Genomic DNA, 26518 nt, shown 5'->3' with positions numbered 1-26518 from the left:
AATGCGGTGGTGCATTTCTCCCCCCCTTTCCAGGCTGATTTAGGAACTCGGGAAGGCTCGCTAGCCCTTAGCATAAGTGCGATGATTCGGGCGGTGAAGCGACCCTTGGCCGTGCCAGGAGCTCTGACACAGCCGAGGCAGGGAGATACGCCGTGCGTCTCAAGGACTCCTGCTGCCCGGCGCAGGCGGGGGACGGGACAGCGATAGCCCGTTCTCATCACCACCTGCAGCCCGTTCTCATAACAACCTTGAGACGTTACAGCCCTCCCCTGGCAATCGTGGAGCATCCCGTGTCTGTGTTTCAAGTTATTCGCAGGCAGCCTCGGAATTTTCCAGCGCGGCTGGGGTGCCAGCAGCTTGTTGATGACTGAGGTCAATCATCTCCTGAACCTATAAGCAGCGGTGCTGAGCGAGGCCCTTTGAGCTCTCCCGGACCGCAGCGGGCTGCGACCAGCATCTCCCTCCGAGCGGGACGCCTCTCGGAGCTCCCAAACCGGACGGGTTGCGAAAATCGGAGGTCTGTCGCCGAAAGCCCACACGGCCTGGGCTGACTCTCTCCGCTGCTTGAGGCTCGACCCTTCGCCCGTTGAGAAAGATGCCGAACCATTCAAAGTGAACCTTTTCACTGACATCGAGGGGAATTTTTAACAGGTATACCTCTTTTACTCTCTTTTACTCTCTTGTAAGTGTGTATCTCAGTGTACTAACCTGAATAGACTACGATAAGCATATTATAGCAAGTATATTATAAGTTACTACTTTCAAATTTATACTTAAGTTACTGTCGTGAATTCCATTCAACTCTGAATAAATTTTAGGCTGCTATTATACTCATAATCCCTTTAGATATAAACCATTGCCCAAGTCTGGGACTAGGAGCCGATCCAGCCGCACCTAGACTCCGACAGGAGTTTAGAAAGCAAGGGGGTCTTCTCCGAACCTCGTGACTCAACGGGAGGGTCTCCCCTACTTTTCCACATTCCCGATCTTTGCACAAATCGCAAGAAATTAATTCTAACTCCATTTTTCTTTGTAATATTTCCTTTTACCCTATTACGTTTTGGTCTCTATATACCTAAGTTTAGTCTAACTTCATTTTCCTGAGTGCATTTCATCCATGTACTAAGTAATAGAGTGAACCTTGCCATTAAATTCTGTGAAGTCGCACTTCTATATAAATTCCTATTAAATCATTTTCCTATTGCTAATACAATTGGAGGTGATTCTTTAAGCGATCCGTACTCATGTCTCTCTCATTTCCCCCCCCACGACAACATCCTGATCTTCTAGGCATGCTGAAACGCCTTCGACATGATTTGCTGGATTACAAAATCTGTAACAACACTGATAATAAATGGAATTGGCATCTGAATTCACTCATGCTGGAAAGCAGAGTTTAACAGAAGCCTTTCTGCAGGCTCAGCTGGGAATATCTGTGGCAATTACACCCTTAACTAACATTATTAAATCACAGAGCCAGAACCCCAAAAGAAATATTTCATCCCTGTCTCAGCATAACTCTGGACAATCCAGTTCTACTTCTTCAACCCCTTTCTTCCTATCTGTAGTGTGGACAAAACATCTACCTGAAAAAGGTGTTTTGAGATAATTGTTTCTAAAGAAGTTTCAAATTACCGGATGGAAGCTGCTATCAAAATACAAAATATCAGCATTTTTATATGTTTTCCAAAAACATAAGTCTCAAAAAAACCTTATTCAATAGGGAGAAGTGTCTGGACCAAGCTTCACATATTACTTGTAGGTGACCGTAAAGAAGTCAAAGACATTTCTCCCTTTCAGTGACTAACTGCAAGCCAGTTTAAGTGCAGACATTTTAAGGTTAGAAAGAACAACTGATACACAGCTTAAAAGGCATTTACTTCATATGTTTTATCATCTGCAACACTCAGAAGATTTTGGTTTAGCTGCCTCCAGTTCCTAAGAGATGCTGATTGTTTAACCAAGTTGTATTTTTAGAAATGCTATTAAAAAAAAAATTCTGTAAAAATACAGATTTCTGATAATACCTTGTACATATATAGCAATGATACATAATTTATTTCAACCTGCAAAAAATTCCTTTGTTCTCCTCCCACAGAATATTTACAAACATACATCCTTTGACAAAGATCCAGATTGTTAAATATCATACCAGTGTTTGCACCATATGTGGCCTTTGCAGTCTTAAGCTCTTCACAGCTTGAAATACATCTAAGAGCCCTTCAGCCTTCACTCGTTCCAGAATATTGCTGAGTGCTATGAAGGTACCTGTTCTTCCAGCGCCAGCACTGCAACGTAAACACATTTGCTTACCATACAGTAGGATAAAAATGTTAGAAGAGAAATAATAGTGATATAGAATAGCCAAATACTACTATTAGCCAACTTCTACTCATTTTTTTTTTGCTTATTTTGTCACCTCAGCTATGCTAGAAGGGAGCCAGAATTAATGGAAATTAACTCGGAGCCAGGCTGGAACGAATAAAGGCTCGTTAGTGACAGCTTCTGTACACAAGCAGGAGATCCTGAGCTGGCTGCGGCAGCATGTGGACCCCCTCAGCCAAAGCCTGGGACTCAAATAATGAACTGGCAAAGCTGCTTACTCAAATCTGCATTCGCTTTCAACAAAGACAACTTTCAGTGCTCCCACACTCTGCTTTGGGTTTTAATCTTGATGGGGGAGAACACAATCTTTAGACTTTCAGTTGCAAAACTTGGTTATAATACAAAGAAGCACTGTGCGACCAAACCCACATTTTTCTATTAGGTTGTGATTTATACTTCTGCATGGTGGACAGATACAAAAGCATTATTATTATTATTATTACTCCTCCTCCTCCAAAGCAGTTTGATGGAAAATGTCCTATCCAACTGTAATGATTTTAATGACTCTTAGGATCTTAAACACATGTATTAATATAAGGACAAACTAAAGCAAGACTACATATGAGGCTATAGTACACACAAGAAACTAAAATCAACTGTTCTGCCTCTGTCTTGACTACAATAAGCAACCTAAGGTACTCCAAAGTAACCGTGGTTTCTTTTGTTTCAGTATGTTTGACTCAGCATTTTGTCCTTACATCTATTTCAGATCACAATTCTGTGGAACCAAAATATATTTCAGTAATTATCTGATTTATTATGCTTAACTCTAGAGAAAAAAAAAAAAAAAAAAGAGATTTCTTTCTCTCGCCCAATCACACTAATAAGGAACTACTTGACACCAAAACAGTGGTTGTGCACTTGAAGGCCAATAGCTTTGATAGGGAATAGTTACTAAAACCAGGATGGGATTGGGATATTGGCAATCAGTGCTAAGATGGAGTGGAAGGTTCACTGATTGCTGAATAAGGATGAACACAAAATTTATTACTTTTAAAATTTTCATGTGTTTTAACTGTAAGTAGGTGAACTGTAATCACCTGTCATTGCTTCTATCTTATTTCTATCAAATACAACAAAAATCTGAGAAGCACAAGCCTTAGGAAAAGATAAAGTGCAGATGCGTGTATCCTCAGCTGGATACATTAAAAGTCTCGTTGGAGGAAAAATGGTATTAGATGTGTCATTCCCTTTAGACAATTACTTTTATCAGATTAAAAACAAATACAAAATCAAAAAGGGTTCAGATTTATTTGTAATTAGTTAATCTCTAGTAGCCATCTGTGGTTTCTAGAGTAACCCATGAGTGATGCATTTTGGCATAGGTCTACAACTATCAAAAGATGAGGACGCGAAGACATAAAGTAAACCTGTACACACACACCATCACACACGTTGCTTATTCATTTATGCCTAGGAAGTGGGAGATATGCATTGCTTTGCACTCCATTTTTAATGCTTGTGCTAGGCTCACTCTCCTTTTTTCTTCCGAAAACAAGCTTTTAGCAAATCCTTAAAGCCCATACAAGTTGGGCGTTTTTAATTAATTTAAGAATTTTTAGTATGGATGCATGGAAAACTAAACTGCATTTGAAATGCAGGAGAAAATATGTATTGTCTCATGGGAACACAGCACTACTCTTTGCATACTTGCTTCTCTTTCTGCAATTCCCTCAAAAAAAAAAAAGTTAAGAAAGATAACTTTTAAATTTGACTCAAACTTCATTTCTTGAGACAGAAAGTTCAAAGGCAAAGGACACGCAGAATGGGCAAAGACTGGGCAAAAGACAGAAGTAAGGGATCTCTAAATAACACAGCAGCCTTGCATAGTTTATCAGAGTGCGGAAAGGAGGAGATAGTGAAGAGAGAAAAAGCGTGGGTAGCCATGAACTAAACAGAAGGCAGCTGCAGACACACACTGGAAGAGAAGGGAGTTAGGATTTAGAACAGATTGGCTTTCAGTTCTGTTGGCAACTCAGTTAGGAAAACCCTTCTAAATTATTTAGGGTTATGTCTTAATTCTAGTTAAGAATTATCTTTTTTAGCAGCTCCTTAAACTGTTTGTAAATAGTTGGAAAAAATGAACAGAAGTTTTCACAGGTTCATGTGAACACTCTGAGAAATCAGTCTTAGACTTGAAATGTGTTTACTTATTCATAAGGTTACATTCATTTATATTTGAAGACTCTAGTATGACTTCACAGAGAAGTTCAAGTAAGTCAAAAGCTGTGATGTACAGGCTGCCCAAGTCGGGACAGGGGAGAATTCTCAACATTAAAAATCCTAGAATACCTTGTGTGGTTTGGGTTTTATTTTCTTGTTTAATCCATTTTAAAATGATTGCAGTAGATTTAAAAAAAAAAAAAAAATCTAGGTGAAATGCATGCCAAATTATCAAGCTAAGGCTTCACAGAGGCTGCAGGTCTAAAAGCTTGAAAAAGCAGAAGCAATATATACCTCAGATAGTTCTTGCACATCTAATTTGTGCATATCAGAGACATTAGTTTTTATCTCTTATTTTACCAGCTAGAACTCCCTGATATTTTACCCACTTTTAATTATTCAGAATTTTAACTCTCTAGCAAGAAGTGGCTGTTAAAATCTGCCAAATTGCAGAATCAAACACAAAATGTCATCATCGTCATCATCATGTCATCATCAGTCCCCTCAGGAAAATGTATGAAAACAGCAAAGAGCAAAACACTTCCGAAGCAAGGAGGACAGAGTTTTAGCAATGAATATGCATTGGTACAAGATCATGTCCCAAAACACAACAAATCCGAGTCCTGGCTCAAGTTCCCAAGATCTCTTTGCTTTCAACAGCGCATGAAAAATACAGGTGACGTTGCAGGCAGCCAAACACAAACCATAGTTCTCAGAGACTGAGACAGCACCTTTGAAACTCAAATCAGAGCAAAATAAAAGTCAGTATATGCTGCAGAGAACAGCTGTAATATGCCCATTCCTATTTCTAACTCTAGGAGAGCAAGCAGACAGGTTCTTCTATCAAAATACTTCCAAATGGTCAGTGAGTCTACTTCCATGTAGATAATGCTACAAGAACAATTTGAGTGTCACATAAATCAATATAGCTTTTTGGTTTTTTTTCAGAAGAAAAAAATAAATAGTCATTCATTCAAAAACAGATGGATATTCTCTGAAATGCAGGAAAAATCCAGAAGCAGCATCATATTATCTAGCTCACTGACAAAAGGTTGGGGAAGCTTATCCACACGGTAGTCACTCGTAAGGGGTCTCTATCACAGCGTAGGTGCCAAGTATTTCTCAATAGTGGGATCACAGACAGGTAGAGAAAATATCAGAATTAACATAACTGATGGTTTTAGCTAAAAAGATGCCAGGAACTTGACCTCCATGTATTGCTAGAAGATGACCAATGGTCCCGCAAAACCAGTTTATCTTGTACAACACGCCCAAAAGGAAAAGATTTAAAAGGCCAGTATTTAGAATGAATTAAATAATTGATTTTCAGGGCAATCGGAGATAAAACAATGATTGGGTTTTATGTCGTGCTTAAGCCTGCGAGCTTCAACTGCAAGAGAGACTCTATTGCACAAGGTCTTACGTGAGCAGAGTACAGAGGGATGTGGCCTCTGAAAACTCTCACGCTGGGTAAGGGCAGCTGGGAGTCAGTCAGTGCATCTCCCAGAACGGGTCCAAGCAGGCCACAGCAGGAAAGAGGTTCATGTCAAAGGGTGACCTCTCCAAGTTAATAGCTTCTTATTTAAAAAAAACAAAACAAAACATAGGAACTTCTCTTCTGGGGGCTCTGAAACCCTGTTGACCCTGTCCCTGTGTACTGTGAGCTTGACTTTGTATTGACCAATTAACAGGAAAAACTTTACTGACTTGTAAAATTTAAAATATTTTAAAAGCAAGGTATGATTTCTGAATTAGGAAAAGGCAGAATACTAGTTTTACTACTACTATTTTTTTTTTAAATCAGCAGATGTAGTACAGAAAGAGAAAAGACAAGTTTAAAAGACTGATAAAAAACCCCGCAGACTGAAAAATATGATTGGAAAAAACAGAGGAAAAGCCCAATGTATACATTTAAAAAAAAAAAAAAAAGTTGCTTTAATCAAAACGGACAATTAAAAAAAACCAAAACCAAAAAGTGAAAACCTGGCATACGACAAATATATTCTAGTTGTCATGTATCAAGTCAAGTCATACACAAGCTACCTCTTAGCATTAATGTAAATACTGTTTTCTCTCTGCTTTCAAGGACAGGAGTAGATTTTGCCTTCAGCTTAGATTAGGGATATATTTTATTCTCCTGATAGTTTGTAAAAACCAACAGCATTTTGATCTTGATAGAACATTTGGGCACTATATTAGTGGGGCGTACTACACATCACTACAATAAACCTACAGCTTTACTTTCCTAATCACAGCGTTTAGCAAAACTCAGGTGCAAGACTACAACACCCCAAGTTACTAATGCATTTGTCTACCCCTAGCCATTAAGGCTACCATTAAGGTATTCACTTTGCTAATTCAGCCAAAGACAAGTCAAAAATCCTTTATGCAATACTAGATTTTCTTTTTTTCTCTCTTTTTCTCTTATTTCTTAATTTTAATTTATTTTTTTAAAGGACGCAGTCTACTCTCTCCTGAAGGAAAACTGCCATAAAAACAACCAGACTGGAGAGAAAGCAAGCCAGTTCCTTAGCTAATGGTGGGAAGAAGAGGTGAGTCTTACCTGCAGTGCACAGTAATCGGGTGATTGCCTGTTTGCTGCTGCTGCTTTTGGACAGCCGCAATCAGGTCGATCATCCCTTTTCCTTCTGCAGGAATCCCAATTTCTGGCCACCCGTGGAAATGGAACTGCCGAACAAGCCTGCTTTGCTTCTCCTGGTTACCCTGCGTGCAGGAAAAAACACCAGATTTATCCAGCTGTTACTTCAAAATGGAAACACGCTTCTTACCTTAAACATTTGTAGCGTTAAATTTTGCACCACTGTAGTAGAGGGGGCTATTTGCAACCTGGTCCGTAACATACTGGTCCTGCAGACCTGACAGTTCTGCTTCTAAATTCCCCATCCGCTATGCTGATAATTTACCCCTATAATTTTCCTTTTCATTTGTACAGCGGTTTCATCTGGGTATTGCTAAGGACACACTTAAAGATTATTCATCCTGAGTACCAATGGTTGAAAGCTTTCATTGTGCACAGGCCAAATGCAAAGTGCCAGTAAAACAACCCAATTCATGAAACGCACTCATCTTTGCACAACACTACCTGCGACTTTGAAACTTAACGATTATTTGCCTTGTCTTTATCCTTGCTGATTAAAAGCACACTGAAAGTTCAAATAGGTATTAATACCATGCTAATGCAGTTAGCTCCAGACAGGTTTGGATGCACAAAGGCTCTTCATTTTAACTATCCTGAAATTTGTGCTTGCTGCTTCCCATGACTGCATTATAATAGCGTGTGGATGCAACATTAATATTCTGGCAATTTTACTACATGTCATTAACTCTTGCAAGTCACAGAGTTGAAAACACGAGGTCTCTGCTGATGCCAGGTGCTTTCAACGTGTCCACCACAGGGGACATCTGGTGAATGAGTTTGATGGGGAGTCTCAGGACACTGCTTTGTACTGGAAGCCTGGAAGATGTCACCACTACAAGGAAAAAGGCTTGGTCAGTCCTCCTTCCTCCCAGCTCTGCAAGACATCTTTTAACATAATATTGCTTCAAATATCATTGATGTAGTCTAGCGGGACTTGGGCACAATACAAAAGTTTCTCAGATTTCTTAGATCTGCAGCAGCAAACACTTCTAACGATGCTGGATTGTAGTGCAAAAATGTTGCTGCTTGGATATTACCTAAAATGCTGTTACTTGAGTTTTAAATACTTTGCAACGTGACCTAAGTCAACACATTGACAAGGACTCTCTGCTTTGCGAAGCACGGTGTGTATTCACGCCTAATCCACCACCCTCCTTCATAAGGAAATACAGAGTACTTTTAAATTTAAGTCCTTTTGCTTTGCATGTGCCTAAATTATATGCAGTGCAGTAAGTAGTTAAATGAATGATATTCTCAACTGCAAGTAAATTTTTTTCTCTTTTTTTTTTTTCTCCAAAAACAGCAATGCAAATCAGGTCCTAAAGAAATGATGCAGTGAACGAGGAGATGCATGCCCAAAAGATCAAAACCAGGTTTTGAGTAGATCATGCCTGTAGCAGAGAAACATAAAGGAAGAGCTGGTAGGCAGAGGCAAGTACATGTGCTGTAAAATGCTTCATAGGATTTAAAAATCTTGAATCAATTTTTCTTTTATAGATATGTGGGAGATGGTAGAAAATAAAAGAATAACAGCAACAACAAAACATAAAAAACCCCAAAACCCACATCCAACTTCGATCAACGACATGTTTCACTGACCAGAATTTTCATGGGACTTTAGGCAAAAATGTTTCATATAAGCTCCCTCTTGACTGATACAATGTTGGATGTTGATTAACCACATTTATCTTTAGATAGAAATTCCAGCATTTAAGTTACATAATCATACTTGCAAATGCCTTCAAATGCAAAAAAAACCCCCAAACCCTCATGTAATTTAAAACCAATACCTGATTGTACGTAACTATGAAGTCCCTTACGCTTATGGCATCTAACAGACTGTCATTCTTTATTTCTACGGTTATCTCTCCGTGAGTTACAGAGCCCTCTGATGGCCAGTACTGGCAGCACTTTTCCTGCAAAATTGAAAGAGAACTGTAAACATTCCTTGACATTTTTTCCAGTTACCTACACTGTCATGAATCTCTGATATAGGAGGTGACATACAGCATAATAAACGCGTTCTAAACACTTCGTAATGAAAAGGCTACTAACCAAGAATACAGTAATAAAACATTTCTATAATATAAACTGTTAAGATGAAAAGGGCTTAGGAGTCATAGATGGCAAATACGGCCTTTAAAACAGATTAGAATAAAAGAAGTAACTCCTGAAAGCAACGCAATGTTGCCTCCCAACGCCACCAACAAAACACATTTCACAGCACTACAACACCCTGGTTGCAGCGTTGAACCCTGAATCTTCGAACTGCAGCACATGGAGGTATACAGGACTTAATTAATTAACGATGTACTAGGGGAGGTTCAGAATAAGCCACTGGAGCTTACACTGGCAGAACAGGGAGGGAAGTTTGCACACAAGCTGTGTCCATCTGTTCCCAAATCCCAAACCACTGTTCTGTGTCAGGCATCCCTATAAATTCTGTGCTTTTAATGTGAACTGGGCCCTTTCACAAACCATAATTTTCAGTAGTTTTGGTGGGGTTTCTGACAACTCAAGCAAAAGCAGCAACATCGGCCCACACCAAATAGTGAAACAAGAGCTCCTTTTAGGAAAGGCAAAAAATCTCGTATCGCTAGAATCTGTAGGCAACGAACAGTTTTTCCAATATTAATGCCCATATTTTACAGGCGTTAACAGCAACTGCTTCGCTCTGGAGCTGGCAGCCGCGGGACGCGTACCTGCTCCCTCTCTTGAACTTCTGTGAGCATAACGATGGTGTGGCACTTCCATTCCCACACCATCCGCCAGAAATCCTCCACCGTGTGCGGAAGCGGTCCCTGGGTGGCAATGAAGTAATCCTTCTGGCGATAGCCCTGCGGAGAAAGAGCAGGATCCACTTACGTCGCGACACGCGAGCACAAGTGACGGAAGGGGATGGCGGGAGAGGAGATCGCTACTTCAACTGGTGCTTCCCGCCAGCCCCGCTGCTTGATAACGTGATGGGTACTGCAAACCTGGTGATGCTGAGCCCACCCCATTCTTGCTCATTGCCAGAAACACAGGAAAAAATCCCCCAAATTCGCAATCCTGAGTTGTATTTTATGAGTCTTTACAGTCATGGCTGAAGGGATGAAATTCTGCGGTAAAAAAGGTAACTGAAAGGATTTCACAAGGAGATTATAACAACTGCAGCAATTAGCTTTACTACAGAATTAACATTTAACTCAATTTTTGAGCTACAGTTCTATTTACATACTGATGCGATCATCACAGCTGTAGTATCCACAATCCTCAATCACTAATGGGGTTTTACTGCTTACGGATATAATTAATTCTCATATTTAAATAAAAACAAGACACAGTGGAAGGTGTTGCCCAGGTTCCAACAGGAAGCTGGGAAGAAAGTTAGGAATTAATGCAGGTCTGCCCAGGTAAACCCTGGTTCCCAAATACTGCAACAGCCTTTCCCCGTGCTAAATACAGACGTTTCTTTTCCCTTTCCTCAGACAAGCACATGTTTACATCAGTTAACCTGAACACAGATAATGAAACTGTTGGATGTTAGTTGTATAGCTAATTTGTTTTGCTGCCTGTTCGTTAGGATTTAATAAAAGCCTTAGTCTATAAATCTAACAACAAGAAGAATATTTAAATTACATGACCATTTAAACTGAAATTGAAAACAGCAGACAAGAAATGCATTTGGAAACTCTCATAAGGCAAACCCAAACAAAAAAGGTAATGTTCTTCATAAGCCAAGTTGATTGTGTTTCTCTCTAAAAAGACTTATCAGCAACAGCAAAATATCTGACTTGCAATATAAATACATTGAAATTTTTCATACATACATCTATGAAGGAAGCATTGATGTAGTCTGTATACTCTTGCCCTCTTTTCATCGACAGAATCACTCTATTAAAATCATCTGGAAAAAAGAAAAAAAGTCTAGTCTTACTTTTGCTAACTGTATGTTGACTGCTCTGCAGTCAACACGCATTTCATTTGTGAAAGAACAAAACCAACAAAATCTGTTCTCTGAAAGCCAAAGAGCTTCTCAAAGATCTTAGCCAGGATTTAGTAAGTGTGTGGAGGAGGGCGCAACTTTTTCTGCTGCTGTTTTTCCTTTCACACAGGATACAGCCAGCAAGGTCTGAAACTTTCATTTTCAGGTGCAGACATGACAGTGCTGCTCCAGACCGTGCAAGGAATCACTCAGAAAATACGTTGGTTTAAAAGGCGAGACTGCTGAATTATTTAATTCAGTCTTGAAAAATACCTGATCGTAATATATTTTACACCGATCAAGTAAAAACCAATTCATTAAATTCTTTGCAGACACTTCATAAGGGCATTACATTTAAAAGGAGAGGATAGTGCTGTTTGTATCAGTAAGTTCTCTAGAAACTGCAGAGCAGACATGCCTGCAGAGAGGACAACAAAACCAAGGGGATGGCTAATGGAAACACCCAAAAATATGTGTTCTTGCTAAAAATGAAGCAAAACTAACGCTCTGGACAGTACAACAGGTTTTGAAAGAATTTGAATTTCACAGGCAGAGGAGTTAAGACTTTTTCTCTTTAAGACATAGGCAGTAATTATTTGCAGAATTCCAGTTTCCAAATCCAGGCAGGACCTCTACCCTTGAGTGATCCCAACAGAGCTGTATTCTGAGATGAGCTGAGTTGTTGTCAACATATAGATACAGCATGCGTACTCACAACAGCCTTAGGCTAATTGCGTATTTATAGCACTTGTTTCTATATATAAAAAGTTGATCTCTTACATGGGATAATCTGGATGACTCTAGCTTTCTTCATATTTGCTGGAAGATTGCCAGTTCTCATGTTTTCTTTCATTATTCGAACGTTTGTCAACTTCTGTAATAAAACACACAAACGAGGATGAGAACCCATTGGAACAGAAGCGGTTCTCGCTCACCATATCCTGTACTCAGAGGGTTCCTAAGTGTCTTTATCGGGTACAAAACACTAACACAGTCAAAGCGAGACTGACTTTTCACAAAAGCCACTTCATTGTCCTGTCTACAAAAATGAATTAAGAATAATAGTCGTGTATTTTTTTTCATACTGATAAATATTTCAGAATCTGAACATACTCCCAAGGCATATCAATAAAGTTTAAGGGCTGTAAAATGACAGCAGATTTTAACATTTTGGGTCTGTGTGGTGGGTTTTTTTTCTTAAGACAGTTTTGGACCGTCTGAACATGGCTTTCAGAAGCACAGAGTACCCGTTCCCTTTGAAAAAGTGTAAGTTTCTTAAATTTGACATTTGGAAATTTAGTTCCATAAAATAAGCCACTTTTGAAAATACCTTTTAATAAAAAGGTCTGCATACCATTTTATTGAATTAGTTTTATTTTTTTCTTGCCAGCCTTTCCATAAGCAGAGGCAGACCAGCAGACCGACCACCGTTGGTCTCCCGCAGCGGCAGCCTCTGATCAGGAGCTTTCCCAACAGGCACTCCAGCCAGCCAGGCACTGCAGGAACAGGCTTTTCATTTCCACGTTGTTCTCAAGTACTGAAAAACCCCCTCTTTTATTGACTTCACTTCCTTTACGGTCAAAACGTGAACTGATTTCATATTCATATTAATTTCATTCATATTACTATTATTACAATCCTGTTCAGAGTATTAAAACTCTGGTCCTTTAGGCCTGGACTGCGCTTTCCCTGCGGCACAGCACCCTGTTTCTGGCATAACACAGTTGCACGAGTTTATGGACTGCTGTGCACCAAATCCTGCAACTTGGCTCTATACATCTTCAAGATTTTGCTACTGAAGGGACCGATATTCCTTATTATTTATTCAGTTTGTGCTGACAGCATTCCCAGGACACAGAAGACAAACAATGCTCTTGCCCCAACAATTTTTTTATAGTATAGATTACACACCCGCAAGGTAACACAATAATAAGCTGCTTCTGCTGGGGTGGGACTTACCAGGAGACGATCATAGTTACACAGTTGCATTTCAGCAACTATTTAATATCAATTCAATTTAAATTAAAATTCATTTAATTTTCAAACTGCCAAGCAGATTTTCAGGCATGTATTTGCCAGGTACTGAGTTTCAGAAGCACATCTCAATTCTAGTAAAATCTCTAACACCGGCAACAAACTATTAGAAAACAGAACAACCCTACCCTCTGAGAAATCACTTTTCAGCTACTCTGTAATACTGTGTTCATAGACTTTATGTCAGAGGCTCTCATACTGGTTACAACATAGCTCTACTCTTCTTTGGTGTAGGTGGGCTCAGCGCTCCTGGGCCATCTAAGTGCTTTTCAGAATACACAGCAGAACTAAACGTTGCTCTCGGCACTTTAATGCAGCCTTGCTGGCACAGTGGACAGCAAAAACAAACTTAGGAATTCTGGAAAGAGTAGAGTATTTGATTCTCTCATTTGCTTCCTTCCCTCAGACAGACCAATACTTTCGATTTTTTAACTTGTTGCTATATCGTCAGACTTATTTTTACATAATTTTGTTTTCCCAGTTCCCAATTTCTGATCAAATTAATCCTTTAAAGGAAAGGGAGAACTCCAGTTAACACCTGTATGTCATTTAATGCTTCAGACCTATATATAGAATAAATATTTTAGCATAACAAAAGTTACACAAAAGTTCTAACTATTTCCTCCAGACAATAAAATCTATTTTAAACAATGATCACAAACAGCCAGTGTGGTTGCTTTCTGCATTTGGGGTTTCTCCACTAAAAAGAAATGCTTTCTTTTTTTTCTTTTCCTTCCTGACAGGTCTGGATATTGAGCACAAGACGTGTAAATTCTCTGCAATTCTTTCTGCTGTCAGTCATCACTGAGTTAACAATCTCACTGAGATGCAAATTAGATGCACTTAATCCAGCTCCCTCTTCCAGCATTATCTGATCTGGCATCTAGCACCAGACCAAAAGAGTAATTCCATTTTTCTTTTATAAACAAACAGAAAGCATATAGGAAAAGGGCCGTAAAAGGACGTAGCTTTGAATGAGCATTTGCAGAACAGGATGTTAAGCAAGGCCCCATTCACTGACTCCGCAGGACTCATTCACAGCAAGCACAAAATAAAACAAGTAGTTCTGTTTTGATGGACCTTTTCTTTTAAGGTTACACTTTTCCTGTTTTTGAAGTATCTTTTTGGCTTAAATGTTTCCACACTTAGAAATCCTTTGGCAAAGGACTTTCATACTTACTTTAAATTCTTCTTCTAGCCCTATTTTGACGAGGTTTGGCGCCGCGTTGTGTGATGTTTGTAGATGTTTTTCTAAGGATGACACATCCAGCTCCGTGTCACCGTAGAGGTAGTATTCAAGTAAGGCTTGATAAATGAAGGAGTATTGCATCTGGAATGAACAAAGAGGCAGATAAGCATACTGCAAAGCAAGGAAGTGAAACTACGAATTCTGGCATTTTCATCTATCTCATTTGGTCTACAATCTACTAATTATCAAAACATACCTTAAGCTAAAACAGAGTTTTCCTCTTACATCGCTCACGTTCTCTAAACTTCCACTCTCATGTGCATGGGGAAACCTGGACATGATACTTAAAGATAACATGCCTTACAGCGGTCTTCACAGCCCTAACATGCCTCCATCTTATTCCCCAATGCCATCCTTCTACTGGGCTTTGTTCATTTTCCAATTATCCAGGCGGGCAACAGAATGGGACATACTGGGATGCATATCAGAGTAGAAGCACAGAAGCGTAGTCTTCTTCGACTGTGAAAAGTTGTAGTTTCAACTGATTTAAGTCCACTTACGTCAGTCTGAACCATCTGCGGACGCTGATTACGGATTCTTGAAACAAATTCAAAAACATCAACTTTCTGTTCCGCGTGCATCATGTCTATTATGGCATCTATAACGATAAATGTCCCTGTGCGACCCACACCAGCGCTTGAAAAGGAAACAAAAACAAACAAACAAAAAAGGTCAACTGAATTACAGGAATTGCTACAGCAATGACACGGGTAGAACTTATGCCATTTATACTGGACTGAAACATAAAATTTCATTTTTTATTTTAACAGTGATAGCAAAAAAAAAAGTTGTGTGAGTTTTTAACATAAAAAGTCACCTCTTAACAGCTCAGAAATGATGACATCAGCATTATATTAGAAAAGACGGTTGGAAAAGAATTCTGCTTGACCAGCTATAATAATTCAGTCTAAGATGAAATTTTAAATATTTTTCTTAATTTTTAGCTCTTTTCTGCATGGTTGCTGTTGCATGCTACTTAGATAACAGTTACTTGTTACAAGTTCTACGCTTCCTAACACTGCCATCCCAAACTATTTTTTTTCTTTTTTTAATAGCCTTCAAGAGCCACAAGAGGGAGCACGATCATTATAAATTACGCTGCTCCCGCGACTTTCAGCTCTTCCTTTCAGAGGAAAAGGGCATGGCATCCTGTGCTAGGCATTAATAGCTCTCCTTTAACCTTCTGTTAGCTTACTTTGTACAGCAACTGCTGTAATGTCCACAAACACCTTCTGAAACACGACAAAAATCTCTCCCCCCCACCCCGGTGTGCTCGAAGATACAGATCAATTTTCAGGAAGGAAACATGAGGTTTTAAGTACCACCAGAAAAAAAAATGATTGCATGCGTAATATGACTTAGTTCATATGTACACACACACACTTTTAACAGCGAACGCCATGTGTTTGAAAGCAAAGCCCCCGAGCCCTCCTATTCCAGAGGTCTGGAGGGACGATGGAGACGAGCAGACCCACGGAGTACCACAGCCCTCCACCAACACGTCACGCAACTTCTTCGCAGTGAACGAGCCCACTGTCACCTTCTGCCTCCAAATCCCTTCGCGTTTCACCATCGGTTTGGCAGGCTCCCCTCTCTCCTCGCCCAGCCACGTCCCGGTCCAACGCTCCCACCCGCCGGTCCCCTTGGCCACTGACCACGGGCCACCGCAGCTTCCAGCCCACGCTGGCCATGGCTCCCTGCCCTCTCGCTTCCTTTCATTCATGTCTGACCTCTGCCACTGCGGACGAGTCCACCTCGAGTCCTACTGTCTCGACTCTCAGTTGACAGAGATTTTCCTCGTCCTGACATCTCCTGGAAACCACCTCTGACCATGGGTCGCTCATCGCCACTTCACACTTGTCCTTCATTCCTCAGTCCTGTGAGTTTTCACCCACTGAGCCCCACGCTCATCTTCCTCACTTCCCTTTCCTTTACAGATACAACCCCTTTTTACATGTCCATGTTCCTTTCCCGTGCCTCTGCCCCAAGGTTACCTGACTTCAGATCACTGCTTAATTCAATCCTTCCATGTTCCTGCTAAAGCTGGTAATTTCACCAGCCTTGACATTTGCCTGGGAAGTTCCCTGATTTTACCCATCCTTAACCCACTCTAGGGTATCGCTTACTCAGCTACTCCTCAACATAGCTCTCTGCTCACTGGAAAAATGTATTTCTGAAAACTTCTGGAAAAAAAGAATTGCCAGAAAATCCTGCTTTCCCCCCACTCGTTTTATCTGCTCTTCTTTACCTCCAAATGCTAAAGTAGTATTTTATTAATTTCTGAAAGATTCTGACTGAGCAGTTTTAATCAGAATGACTGGTGGTATTTTTATAAAAGCTCACTAAATATGGATGGTTACTCACTATCGATGAGTTTCCCTTTCCTTTTTTCAACAATTCAATAGTGTCATATCCTGAACTGTAACGGAAATTGTTACCTCTCTCGTTCTTTATTTCTAACGCAGGCTGAAGTACTGCACTAGCCCCCAGCACTGACACATAACGGTGTTACTGCGTTCCGTTGGACCATTATATTTAAATCTCTGCAGATTTTTATTAAGATATTTTATATTTTCCTTTATTTTGTCTCTATTTCTGCTGATTAAACTAAGTACAGAATTTCCTGCTGGTGCAAAATAAAGCTCAAGCCCAGTATGAGTCTCCACAGAACATCATGGCAAAAGGCTATAAAAATATTGTGGGTTTCTCAAAGGCAAGACTATGTGAGACTATTAAAATCTTCTTTTTCCATTTAATGCTTTTCTTTAAGCCTCTTATGTATGACACCTGGGAGAGAAGATGAATCCTAGCAAGGCAAGATCTGGATGGAAACGAAGAAACAAAAAGGCTGGCTTGGTCAGGACAAACACACTCTTTTTCAACAGTACACACTTCAAGAATCTTAAGAGAGTATTTCTAGATGACTGATACGAGCAAGAGAAAAAGAAACAAATACATGAATCTACAACCATTTCCTTAAAAACAAGACCCATAAAGACAAAGCTGCTATTCTTTTCATTTTATTCTAACCTCGCTATGATAATTGCTCCTGAAAAGACACTTCTTGCTCAGTTGTGAGCTTACAGTTGCTATAGAGATTGCAATTACTCTCTTAAAACTGATTTGGAGTTTGTTTGTGGTTTCATTAACATAAGAATTCAAAAAGTTTAGCACAAGCTTTTAATAGCAGGACATTCATGTGTATGTGACCGAAAGAGTGGGAATATGTTCTGTATTGGTATGTAGTACATTTCTAAAATTGCAGCATTTAAGTCTCTTAAATGCAAGTCTTTATTCAAAACTTTCCAGGCATTTAATGGATAATTTACATAGCAAACTGCAATTTTATTGTGGGAGAAGTGGGGGATGAATTCTCAGAGGAGCACTTAGTGGCAAAGGTCACAGATTTGTATTACAAGTCTGTTTTTCTGACAGAGAGCGTATTTTTACCAAACACTGGATATCACTCATGGATAAAAAAAAAACAAAACAAAACAACAACTTCTGTTTGAGTATTGAAGTTACAGCAAAGAGAGATCTTTTGAAATTGTTTTTACCCTGGGCTCTCAAAAAGCTCAGCATATTATTGCCCTTTACACTTACAAATATAAATATGTAAGTAAATATATATACACAGACACACAAACTTCGCAGCCTATGAACAGAGGATTAAAATTTAACCTGATATTATACATGTACCTCCAGGCCAAGCTAAGAGAATGGCTGGAAGAGCACATACATACCTACAGTGAACCACGATTGGTCCAGCATGGGCAGGATTCAATGTTTTGACTTTTTTCAGGAATTTCAGCATCCCAATAGGTGTGAAAGGCACCCCAAAATCAGGCCAGCTGGTAAAGTGAAGCTGCGTAACGAGCCTCGGAGCTTTACAACCATCATGAAGCTGCAGAGAACACACAGACTCCGAGTTTGACATTTCATTTTTCATGCAAAGATTTATAAACAAACTGCTGTGGTTATTTATGACTTTAATTCCTGCAACACTTAGAGCCTAACTCAAGGATTAGAAGTTCACAGTGTATGTAAAATACAAACACAGGGTGAAATTACCATGTGTTATTAAAATGCACCTCTGCAGTGAAAACTGGAATAATCCCAGGATAGGGTTGCAAAGAGTAAGACTCACAATTCATGTTAATAACAGATCAAATCTTAAGTCCTTTTCCACTTATAAAATCCTCACAACACTTCTTTAGGAGCCTCAGATGCAACTCACAAAATTCAGTCTAAACATTGGGGATGTGCATTGCTATGAGATGCCACATGCCAGCTTTTGCCATGTCACGTATGAAAAACGAAAGAAGGGCTGCACACCTAATGGCCAACTACTGACAGGTTCATGACCTGACCTACTCTCTAAGAATAAAAGAAGGTACTACAGAAGCAATGACAGCAGAGCTCAGCATCGTTTCACCTGCATTCACTAACCACAAAGTAACCTTAAGGTTAGAAAGCGTATCTGCCTCGCAAGCTTTCAGTCTGTTAGCCAGGGTCAAGGCCTTTTCTTTCAAACTGGAGAAAGCCAATTGGTTTTGTAAGGTTGCCTGGTCTCCATCAATGGATAACCAAACCCCACAAACACATACTCAGCAGAGATCCAACAAGTGAAAGGCAGCCGGGTCCATCCCTAAACTTCCCAGCCCTTCAGCTTATCTACAGTATGTACATCTCTGTACGGTTCCTTCTTTCCCATTCTGCTTTCTGAGCACAGTTTCTCTGAGCATTTTTATCAGCGATGCCTTATCAGCAATCACTAGTCACACCAAAGTGATCTCCACGCTAGATCAGCAGAGACTGCTTCACAGTTCAGAATCTCTAACTAATGCTGAATAAATCCACCCGTATCTTGAGGGGCTCTGAGGTCTCCAGGTAGTTCTATACGCGGTTTATCACCTCTCGCCAGCCCATACTGTCTTCAGTCTTCAATCTCAAGCGGGCGGTCATTGCATTACAAACACAGCAGCCCTCCCTTTAGGGGGTGAGGATCTCTAGCAATTTGCTCCCGTACAAGGCTACATGCTGCGGACAAAAGCAAAGTCATCCCTGCCATCTCTCTTGTGATCTAAAGCTTTAACTTGTGCCGGAGACCAAGGACACAACAGAAATCAAGCTGTAACGCTGGCAGATGTTGGCCAACTCATATCCACGGACTACTCCAAATACCCAAACACAAATTCACTCATTTATCTATGCAATCTGCCCCAAAAAAGGTCAAGACACTGCTCCTGAGCTCCCTCCCTGACAGTCACAAGGAATGACTTTCCGTGGCCCTTGGCTACAGACAAGAAGAAACCGAGCAGAACCTCTTGCAATCCATGAAAGCGTAGTGGATGCTACACGTGCTGACCTGCAGAGCTTGCTTCCCTGCCTAGGAGAGGTGCCAAACCTTTCTTGATTTGCAAATATGCTTAACTAATTTCCTGAATTTCTTTTAAGCAAATATTTGACATTGTACCAATTTGCTTTCAAAATTAAAACGAAGACAAGAGCAAGGGCACTATCGTTACTTACTGACTGAACGCAGAACTTGCGGATGGTGTAGTCCACCAGAACTATGCAATCTTCCACTGACACGCGGATATTTCCGTAAGTCCAGCACCCTTGGTCAGGCCAATACTGATAACATTTTTCCTGTACAAACATACAGTGAGTTTTATAACACTGAGTCTGCTTTCATTGTTGGTCACTCATAAAATAATGAAGTTATTTGAAAATAGTGTACATAACTGGACATAGGAGCATGCGGAGGTTCTCATCTGGCACAATACAGCTTTAACACTTTGCTAGTGCTATTGATGCTTAAATTTAAGCACAGAAGGTGAGAATAGCTTTGAAGTTGTTTTTTAACCTAGCCAGACCTAAACAGCTTTTATTTCGGTTTGGTTTTTTTGTTAGGGGGTGCCTGACTGTGGGGACTGTGATGTCTTGACTCTTTATTTTTAAGCTTTAGATGTAGTCAGTGAGAATTGTGAGGCAGTCCCCATTCGGAGTCATCAGGAACATCCAGATTTAACAGTTCTGGCTTCTCATACTGGGAATCGGCTCTTCTTATGGACTGCCTTTGCTGTTTGAGCTTCATCAAGCAGTACTACAACTGCAGTAAAATAAAGCAGAAGTACCATCGTGAAGAGGCAGACAAGGAATGCCCATCCTCATACCTGCGGTGAGCTGACAGTATCTGAATTATCTTTTCATTATTGTAAAAAAATGCACCCAATAGGTATGAAGGCCAACTTCCACACAGCGATACGGCACATCACATCTCCTAAGCACATCCTCATCTCCTTCCCAAGGCCAACTATTGCTGCTTATCCCCATATTTCCCCATTAGCAGGAGAGGTTGCCCTTGGGGGACAAGAAAAGCCCGGCTCTCCGGCACTGGGTAGCTTCAGCCTCCTCTCCCTCCTCCCTCCCACAACCACTGGGGAGACAAGTTGTTTTTTTTCTTCTTGGGCATAAGTTTTTGAGGACTTTATATATATTTCACATAAGGATGTAGCATGCTCAGTGTGGCAAACTGTCCCCCAGGGGAAAAGAAAATAACTAAAAAGTATCTTTTATGTTTCTGGTGGTACATTTCCTTAATATTTTAATTTAGCTACTCAAGTCTGCAAAGCAGGAATGAAGTTAAATGTTTCACGCTTGTTGCATGTGTCTCAGCATTCAGCCAGTACATGTAGAAAGTCCCACACAATAGGAGGATCGAGATGCATACGAGGAGGAATGGGGGGACAGGAAGGAACAGCATCACTCTCACAAAGAAGCAGCTTTGTTTTTTAATTGTTTTGTGCATGTGCCAGAAAGAATTTTCAAACCTAACACTCAGAAAAAATGAAGAGAGTTTTTATCTTCATTTCTAAGCAAACCCATCCACAAGCGCAGCTTTATGCGGCAATGAAAACAGAGGCACGAGAATTTGCCTTTGGCTATGGGCTACGCAGGACAAACTTAGCTATCAGAATTTTTTCCTTGAGATCAATTAATATAAATTTGTATTTTGGAGATGAAAACTGCATTTATGAGCAGAAACTTAGATGTGCTAGAAGGAAGAAGGAGAAGGAAGTGGTCAGAAAGGCAACTGGCCAGACGCTGAGCAGCCACAACTGCTTTTGGAGCATGCTCTCATAGAGACATCCCAGAGCAAACTGAAAGCTCTTTACCTCTTTTCTTTCTTTCAGGTTGGTTAACATGACGATAACAGCCGACTTCTGCTCCCATATCATCCTCCAGAAATCATTAACTGTTTCTTGCTTCGGTCCTGCAGACAGAATACAGCTCTGCTCAAGAGGGGTGATGGAGACCAGCATATCACAGCACACATGAACACCCCCTGCCCCTGCGTGCCCACCCAGATCTGTGTTCACTACAGACTGCTCAGGTTTTGAATATACCACATATTTCTTAAAAAAATCCTATTTTCTTTTACACAATCACATGCACTCAAATCTACATTTCTAGCAGATACCTCCTCTCTTGAAATATTCTTAACGCTCTTTTAAGCAGGCTACGGCAGGAGCATCGTTTAGGATTTCTGCTTTGCAGCTCTCCCCCATGCCAAGGTCCAACATTACCTGTGACCACAATGAACCACTGTCTGAGAGCAGCTCATCGTGCTGTGCGGGACAAGAGTATTTCTGAAGGGCAGGGGCAGTTATTGCTTTGTGTCTGGGATTGCGGTGACAAAGTTCCCCAAATTTGTGACTAAATACAGCACAAGAACTCATGCGAAAATGCTTATTTCTACATCAAGATGGCTTAGACAGACTGTATTATCAGGAGACATCATTTTTCAAACCCCGAGTAAGGAGATTAAAAAGAAAGAGAAGGAAAGTGGGGGTGGAGGGGGGAAGGCGAGCGTCTTCACTCAGAGCACTATCCGCGGGTCTAAAGGCAGTGGGTTACCTCACGCTCACTTTAATTTCCTTTAAACTGTAACCTCTAAACCCCACCTCACATTTGGCCACCATCTGCAGCTGAAAATAACCTTTAAAACACGTCTAAAATTGAATACATTCGGCCATAAGAGGTACAGAACAGAGAAATGAGAATAAATTACCTTGTGCTGCTATGAATTTATTCTTTTCTTTATAACCCTATAGAAATAAATATCAGAGCAGTTAAAAGATGAAATGCCAACATATGCTAGCAGAAAAATATGTAATTCACAGTCAAAGTTTGCAGTTTGCCCAACAGTGGACAACTGTCAACTTACATCTATATATGACGCATTAATGTAGTCTGAAGGTAGAACTCCATCGATCTGGGTCAAAATCACTCTGGAATGATCATCTGGAAGAAAACATATTACAAGCATGTTTGCACGTTAATCAATCTGAAATCTGTTATTTCCTTGCAAGCAGGAGGCCAGGCTAAGCACGCACTTCCCAAAGCAGCTCTCTCCTATGTTGTCCCTGGTTCTCATGAAGAAACTTTCTGCACAAACGTCTTGCTTTGCTCCCACACCTGGAGGTCACCGGGACTGCAGCTCTACAATACTGGCAGCCCAAACTTCTCCCTGTTTGCTTGCACCAAACTAACCTGAGATCCTAAAATATCCACTTGACGTAGCATAATTTGGTAGCACCCCGTGAGAACTAAAGCTTTATAACACAGCACCTGATCACCGCTACAGAAAAACTGAACAGGGGAAGATCAATACTAGAGACATGCCACAAAACAGACGGGTTTTGCCCATATAACGCATGAAGAACATTTGTGACCAGGGAAATTGTATTACTTGAATATTTTCAGCAGATGAACACTATTACCAGTCTGCTCAGTGCCAGAGTTCATTGTCTGATTTAAAAGAAAAGGTAATGTCTTACATGGCAGGATGTTAGGATATCTGTTTTTCTCTCTGTTTTCTTCCTTATTTGCCATTTCAAATGTTCCCTGCACATATCCAGGTGTTAATGACTAAAAAAAAAGATACAGAAGTCAATGTGTTAGAAGACAGCTAACTCTTGACTGCACATGGCTTAGGGAAAATCTGCATTTATACATATTGCCTTGCATCCAACAGAATTAAACATATTTTATTTTTTTTTCGCAATAACTTTCATTACTCTATAAAAGGAAACTACGTCCTGGCAGATTTCACTACAGAAAACGAGTTCAGCAGTTTTGGAAAAATAAGTAATTTTTCCGCCAGAGATCACAGTTATTTAGAAAATTGTTAAACTCTGAGCTGCTGCTTTAAGCTGCCATCTGCTGCGGTGATTCACAGCGCGGTGACCCAGCCGCGTGGATGCGCTGCTCCCTCGAGCTCGGCTCCGACAGCTACTTTTAGCAATAACAGTTGGTTCAACAGCATAAATAGTGTTTGATTGTTAATGGCTCACTGCTAAGAACATTAAATATCAAACATCTTGCCGAGATCCACAGGTGAGGGCCCAACTCTGGCTGAAAGGGAGGAAGAAAAAATAAATCACAATTCTTTTATGCCGCGAGTCGCTGTATGAGCACAAGTCAAATTCTGCAAGTAATCAGCAAGATCTAAGACTGCGGATAAATTTAGTCAAGCTTAAAAAAAATATATATATAGTCTTGCAGAGTAAGCAAATGAAAGGACGAAATGGAGAGGAAGAGGGTGAGGACGAGAAGAAGGAGGTGCCCAAGGCCACGGCAGAAGCTGCTGAGATGCCAGCACCGAGGTCAAGTGGCCGAGCTTGGGCTGCGGCGGAGAGCCCAGGGCAGGGGGAGAGTCGGAAAAGGCACCATTCGTCACGAGACGTGGCACGAGGCTCCTGCCCGGCACTTTTAGCTGCCCCCTCACCGCGAATGGCGTAAATGAGAAACGAGTTTCATCAAGTTTCTTGTATTGAACTCCTAAAAAAAATAGAGCATCAGCATGTTGGATCCCACCGAGGTAAAATCCCAGTGGTTTGGGAACATACAACCACCTTCTTCCACTCTTCTTCTACCTCCCACCGCCCAGTCTGAATCACACAGGGGAAGGGAAAAAAATGGTAACCGACTGCACAGCTTAAAGCTCTGCCTGGCAGAGAGCAGGGCTTGGAATTTCCCCTCAAAAACAGCAATATGTGTTGTCAGGGTGACATAGGATAAAAGTGGGGGTGCGGGGAGGACTTCTCCACCACCACAGAGGAAACAGCAACGTGCGTTTGTGGTTTTGGTTTGTTTTTTTTTTTTTATATCACTCAAACTTCTGAATGTAAGTAAAAGAGAGAGAAGGTTAAAAAAAGAGTTGAAAAAGAAAGCTGCTTTTAGCAAACTGCTGAATTCCTTATTTGAATGAAGCCCATGGTTTTGCTAATTAAAATACATTTACAGTTTATAAAACACAGAAACTTAATTTATGTTTTGCGTAAAAAGAAATAATTGGCACTTCAAACATGATTTCTTCAAACTTCAAAAGTCAGGCAACAAATTCTGAATAACCAGTCATATAAGCTCTGCATCTTCACATGAAAAATGCATGAAAAGTAATTATCTCTGGCAAAATAATCTCTCCATTCCTTGCTCCCTACTCCTGCAAGGCCCTGACATCTCCCTAGAAACCTCCTAATGTCACGCTGCATGGCTTAGAGCAGGTGTTGAACCCTGGTGCAAGGACACAGTCCGTTTCGCTGCTCCCATCCATCTTCAGAGTGGAGGATGTGATTCATCGAGGATGCACTTCATCACGTCCTCTCCATCACCCCGTGAATCACGAGGAGCCGATGAGTCTTGGTGGTGCTGGGTCATCTGCTGCCACCGCAGCCTTATCTGCTCCCACTTCACAGGAATCCTAAAATCTCTCTGAAGCTTCCAAGGGGCTCGATCTACCCCAGCATCGGTGCATTTTCTCCTTTTTTTCACTGCATGAACCACAGGGATGTCTTAATCAAGTCAAAATTAAAATTTCAAAAGCAAATTCTTAGAGGAAGGTTTTCAGACATTAATCTGAAAATCAAGGCAATAAACCAGCCATCATAAACTTCAAAAATCCAGCTCATCTTGTGTTATGGATGATAAATAGAGGTAAGTGCCCATACAGAACGGAATATGGGTTTTTTTTTTCTTCTTTTTTTCTTTTCCTTCTGTTTAGAAAGTACACACTCTTCTTAGTGCTCTGTGCTCACAAAGAAATCAAATAATAAAAAAATGAAGCAACCGAGGGTAGAAGGAGCCTCTGCTATTTTGGCTATTGTACAAGTGCCACAAGTGCAATATACTTCTTAAGGGTAATTTAGGCTTGAAGGATAAAATCAAAAATACTAAAGAACACGATTACGCACATAAATCTAAGAGAACTGTCCTCAGAAATCCTTTCCATCCGCTACATGTCTTCATCTATCAGCGCTTCTCTGCCTTTCTTTTCCCCAGCAAAATCACTTGGGACTTAATTTCTTTGGCTGGTGCACGTGCCTGGCCACCGCTGGCTCAGAGGACTCACCATTTTCAGCCTGAATCTGTTTCAAATTCACAATGGAGACCCTGTATCTGTGTTCCTGGAGACGTCTGACCCCGCTGGCACGTTAGATCAGGCTGTGTGAAGAAAACATAGGAGCGGGCAGAGATGCCCCAGCACATCCCCATCAGCTGAGCATCCCTAGCCAAGGCTGCAGTCAGGGTCCACCACGGCTCAGCAGCTCCTGCCCAACGGCTTGTGCAAAGGGGACAGCTTTGGACCCATCCAAAAACTGCAGGATTTGGCAGCTACGGCTTTGAGGGGCAAATACAGGCATAACCTCAGCTGGTGGGAGGATGGAGCTGAGTTCAGGGCCTCCGCCTGCCGGGGGATGCTCTGAAGGAGAGGTCATCGCACAGATGTCTGTGCTGAAGGGTCTGGATTTCTCAGCCCCTTTCCTTCCAGTGCTGCAATAACAGACTTCTGTTTGTCAGCTTTCCTGGTTTATGCTACAATATCAATCACTCTGATTTTCAATTGTCTTTCACCCTTTCTTCCTCTCTCAGGCTTGAGCAAACAGCTCATATATATCCACACAAGCAGCCACAGGAGATATACAGCGGGGAAAAAAAAAAAAACAAACCCAAACACATAAAGCATCAAGCAGACTTGCTGTGCCATCACCCC

At 40.8% G+C, this 26518-nt stretch overlaps 1 protein-coding gene across 6 annotated transcripts in view; it reads right to left on the bottom strand.

Annotated features, from left to right (window-relative positions):
- PTPRE (protein tyrosine phosphatase receptor type E) overlaps positions 1 to 26518 on the bottom strand; it is a 121716-nt gene that overhangs the window by 12091 nt on the left and 83107 nt on the right. For all 6 annotated transcript variants that reach the window (XM_052799513.1, XM_052799512.1, XM_052799510.1 and 3 more), the window contains 14 exons: positions 23304 to 23394; positions 22691 to 22767; positions 22535 to 22571; positions 21639 to 21736; positions 19990 to 20109; positions 18201 to 18361; positions 14958 to 15093; positions 14389 to 14538; positions 11955 to 12048; positions 11020 to 11096; positions 9910 to 10044; positions 8998 to 9123; positions 7112 to 7272; positions 2153 to 2288 (listed from right to left, as the gene is read on the bottom strand). In XM_052799513.1, the coding sequence (XP_052655473.1) occupies positions 2153 to 2288; positions 7112 to 7272; positions 8998 to 9123; positions 9910 to 10044; positions 11020 to 11096; positions 11955 to 12048; positions 14389 to 14538; positions 14958 to 15093; positions 18201 to 18361; positions 19990 to 20109; positions 21639 to 21736; positions 22535 to 22571; positions 22691 to 22767; positions 23304 to 23394 (1599 nt within the window). The remainder of the gene's footprint in view (positions 1 to 2152; positions 2289 to 7111; positions 7273 to 8997; positions 9124 to 9909; positions 10045 to 11019; positions 11097 to 11954; positions 12049 to 14388; positions 14539 to 14957; positions 15094 to 18200; positions 18362 to 19989; positions 20110 to 21638; positions 21737 to 22534; positions 22572 to 22690; positions 22768 to 23303; positions 23395 to 26518) is intronic.

The sequence above is a fragment of the Harpia harpyja genome, chromosome 10 (assembly GCF_026419915.1).
Source record: "Harpia harpyja isolate bHarHar1 chromosome 10, bHarHar1 primary haplotype, whole genome shotgun sequence".
Taxonomy (NCBI): Eukaryota; Metazoa; Chordata; class Aves; order Accipitriformes; family Accipitridae; genus Harpia; species Harpia harpyja.
Note: the sequence above shows the minus strand (reverse complement) of the source record. Positions and strands in the feature narration are given on the sequence as shown.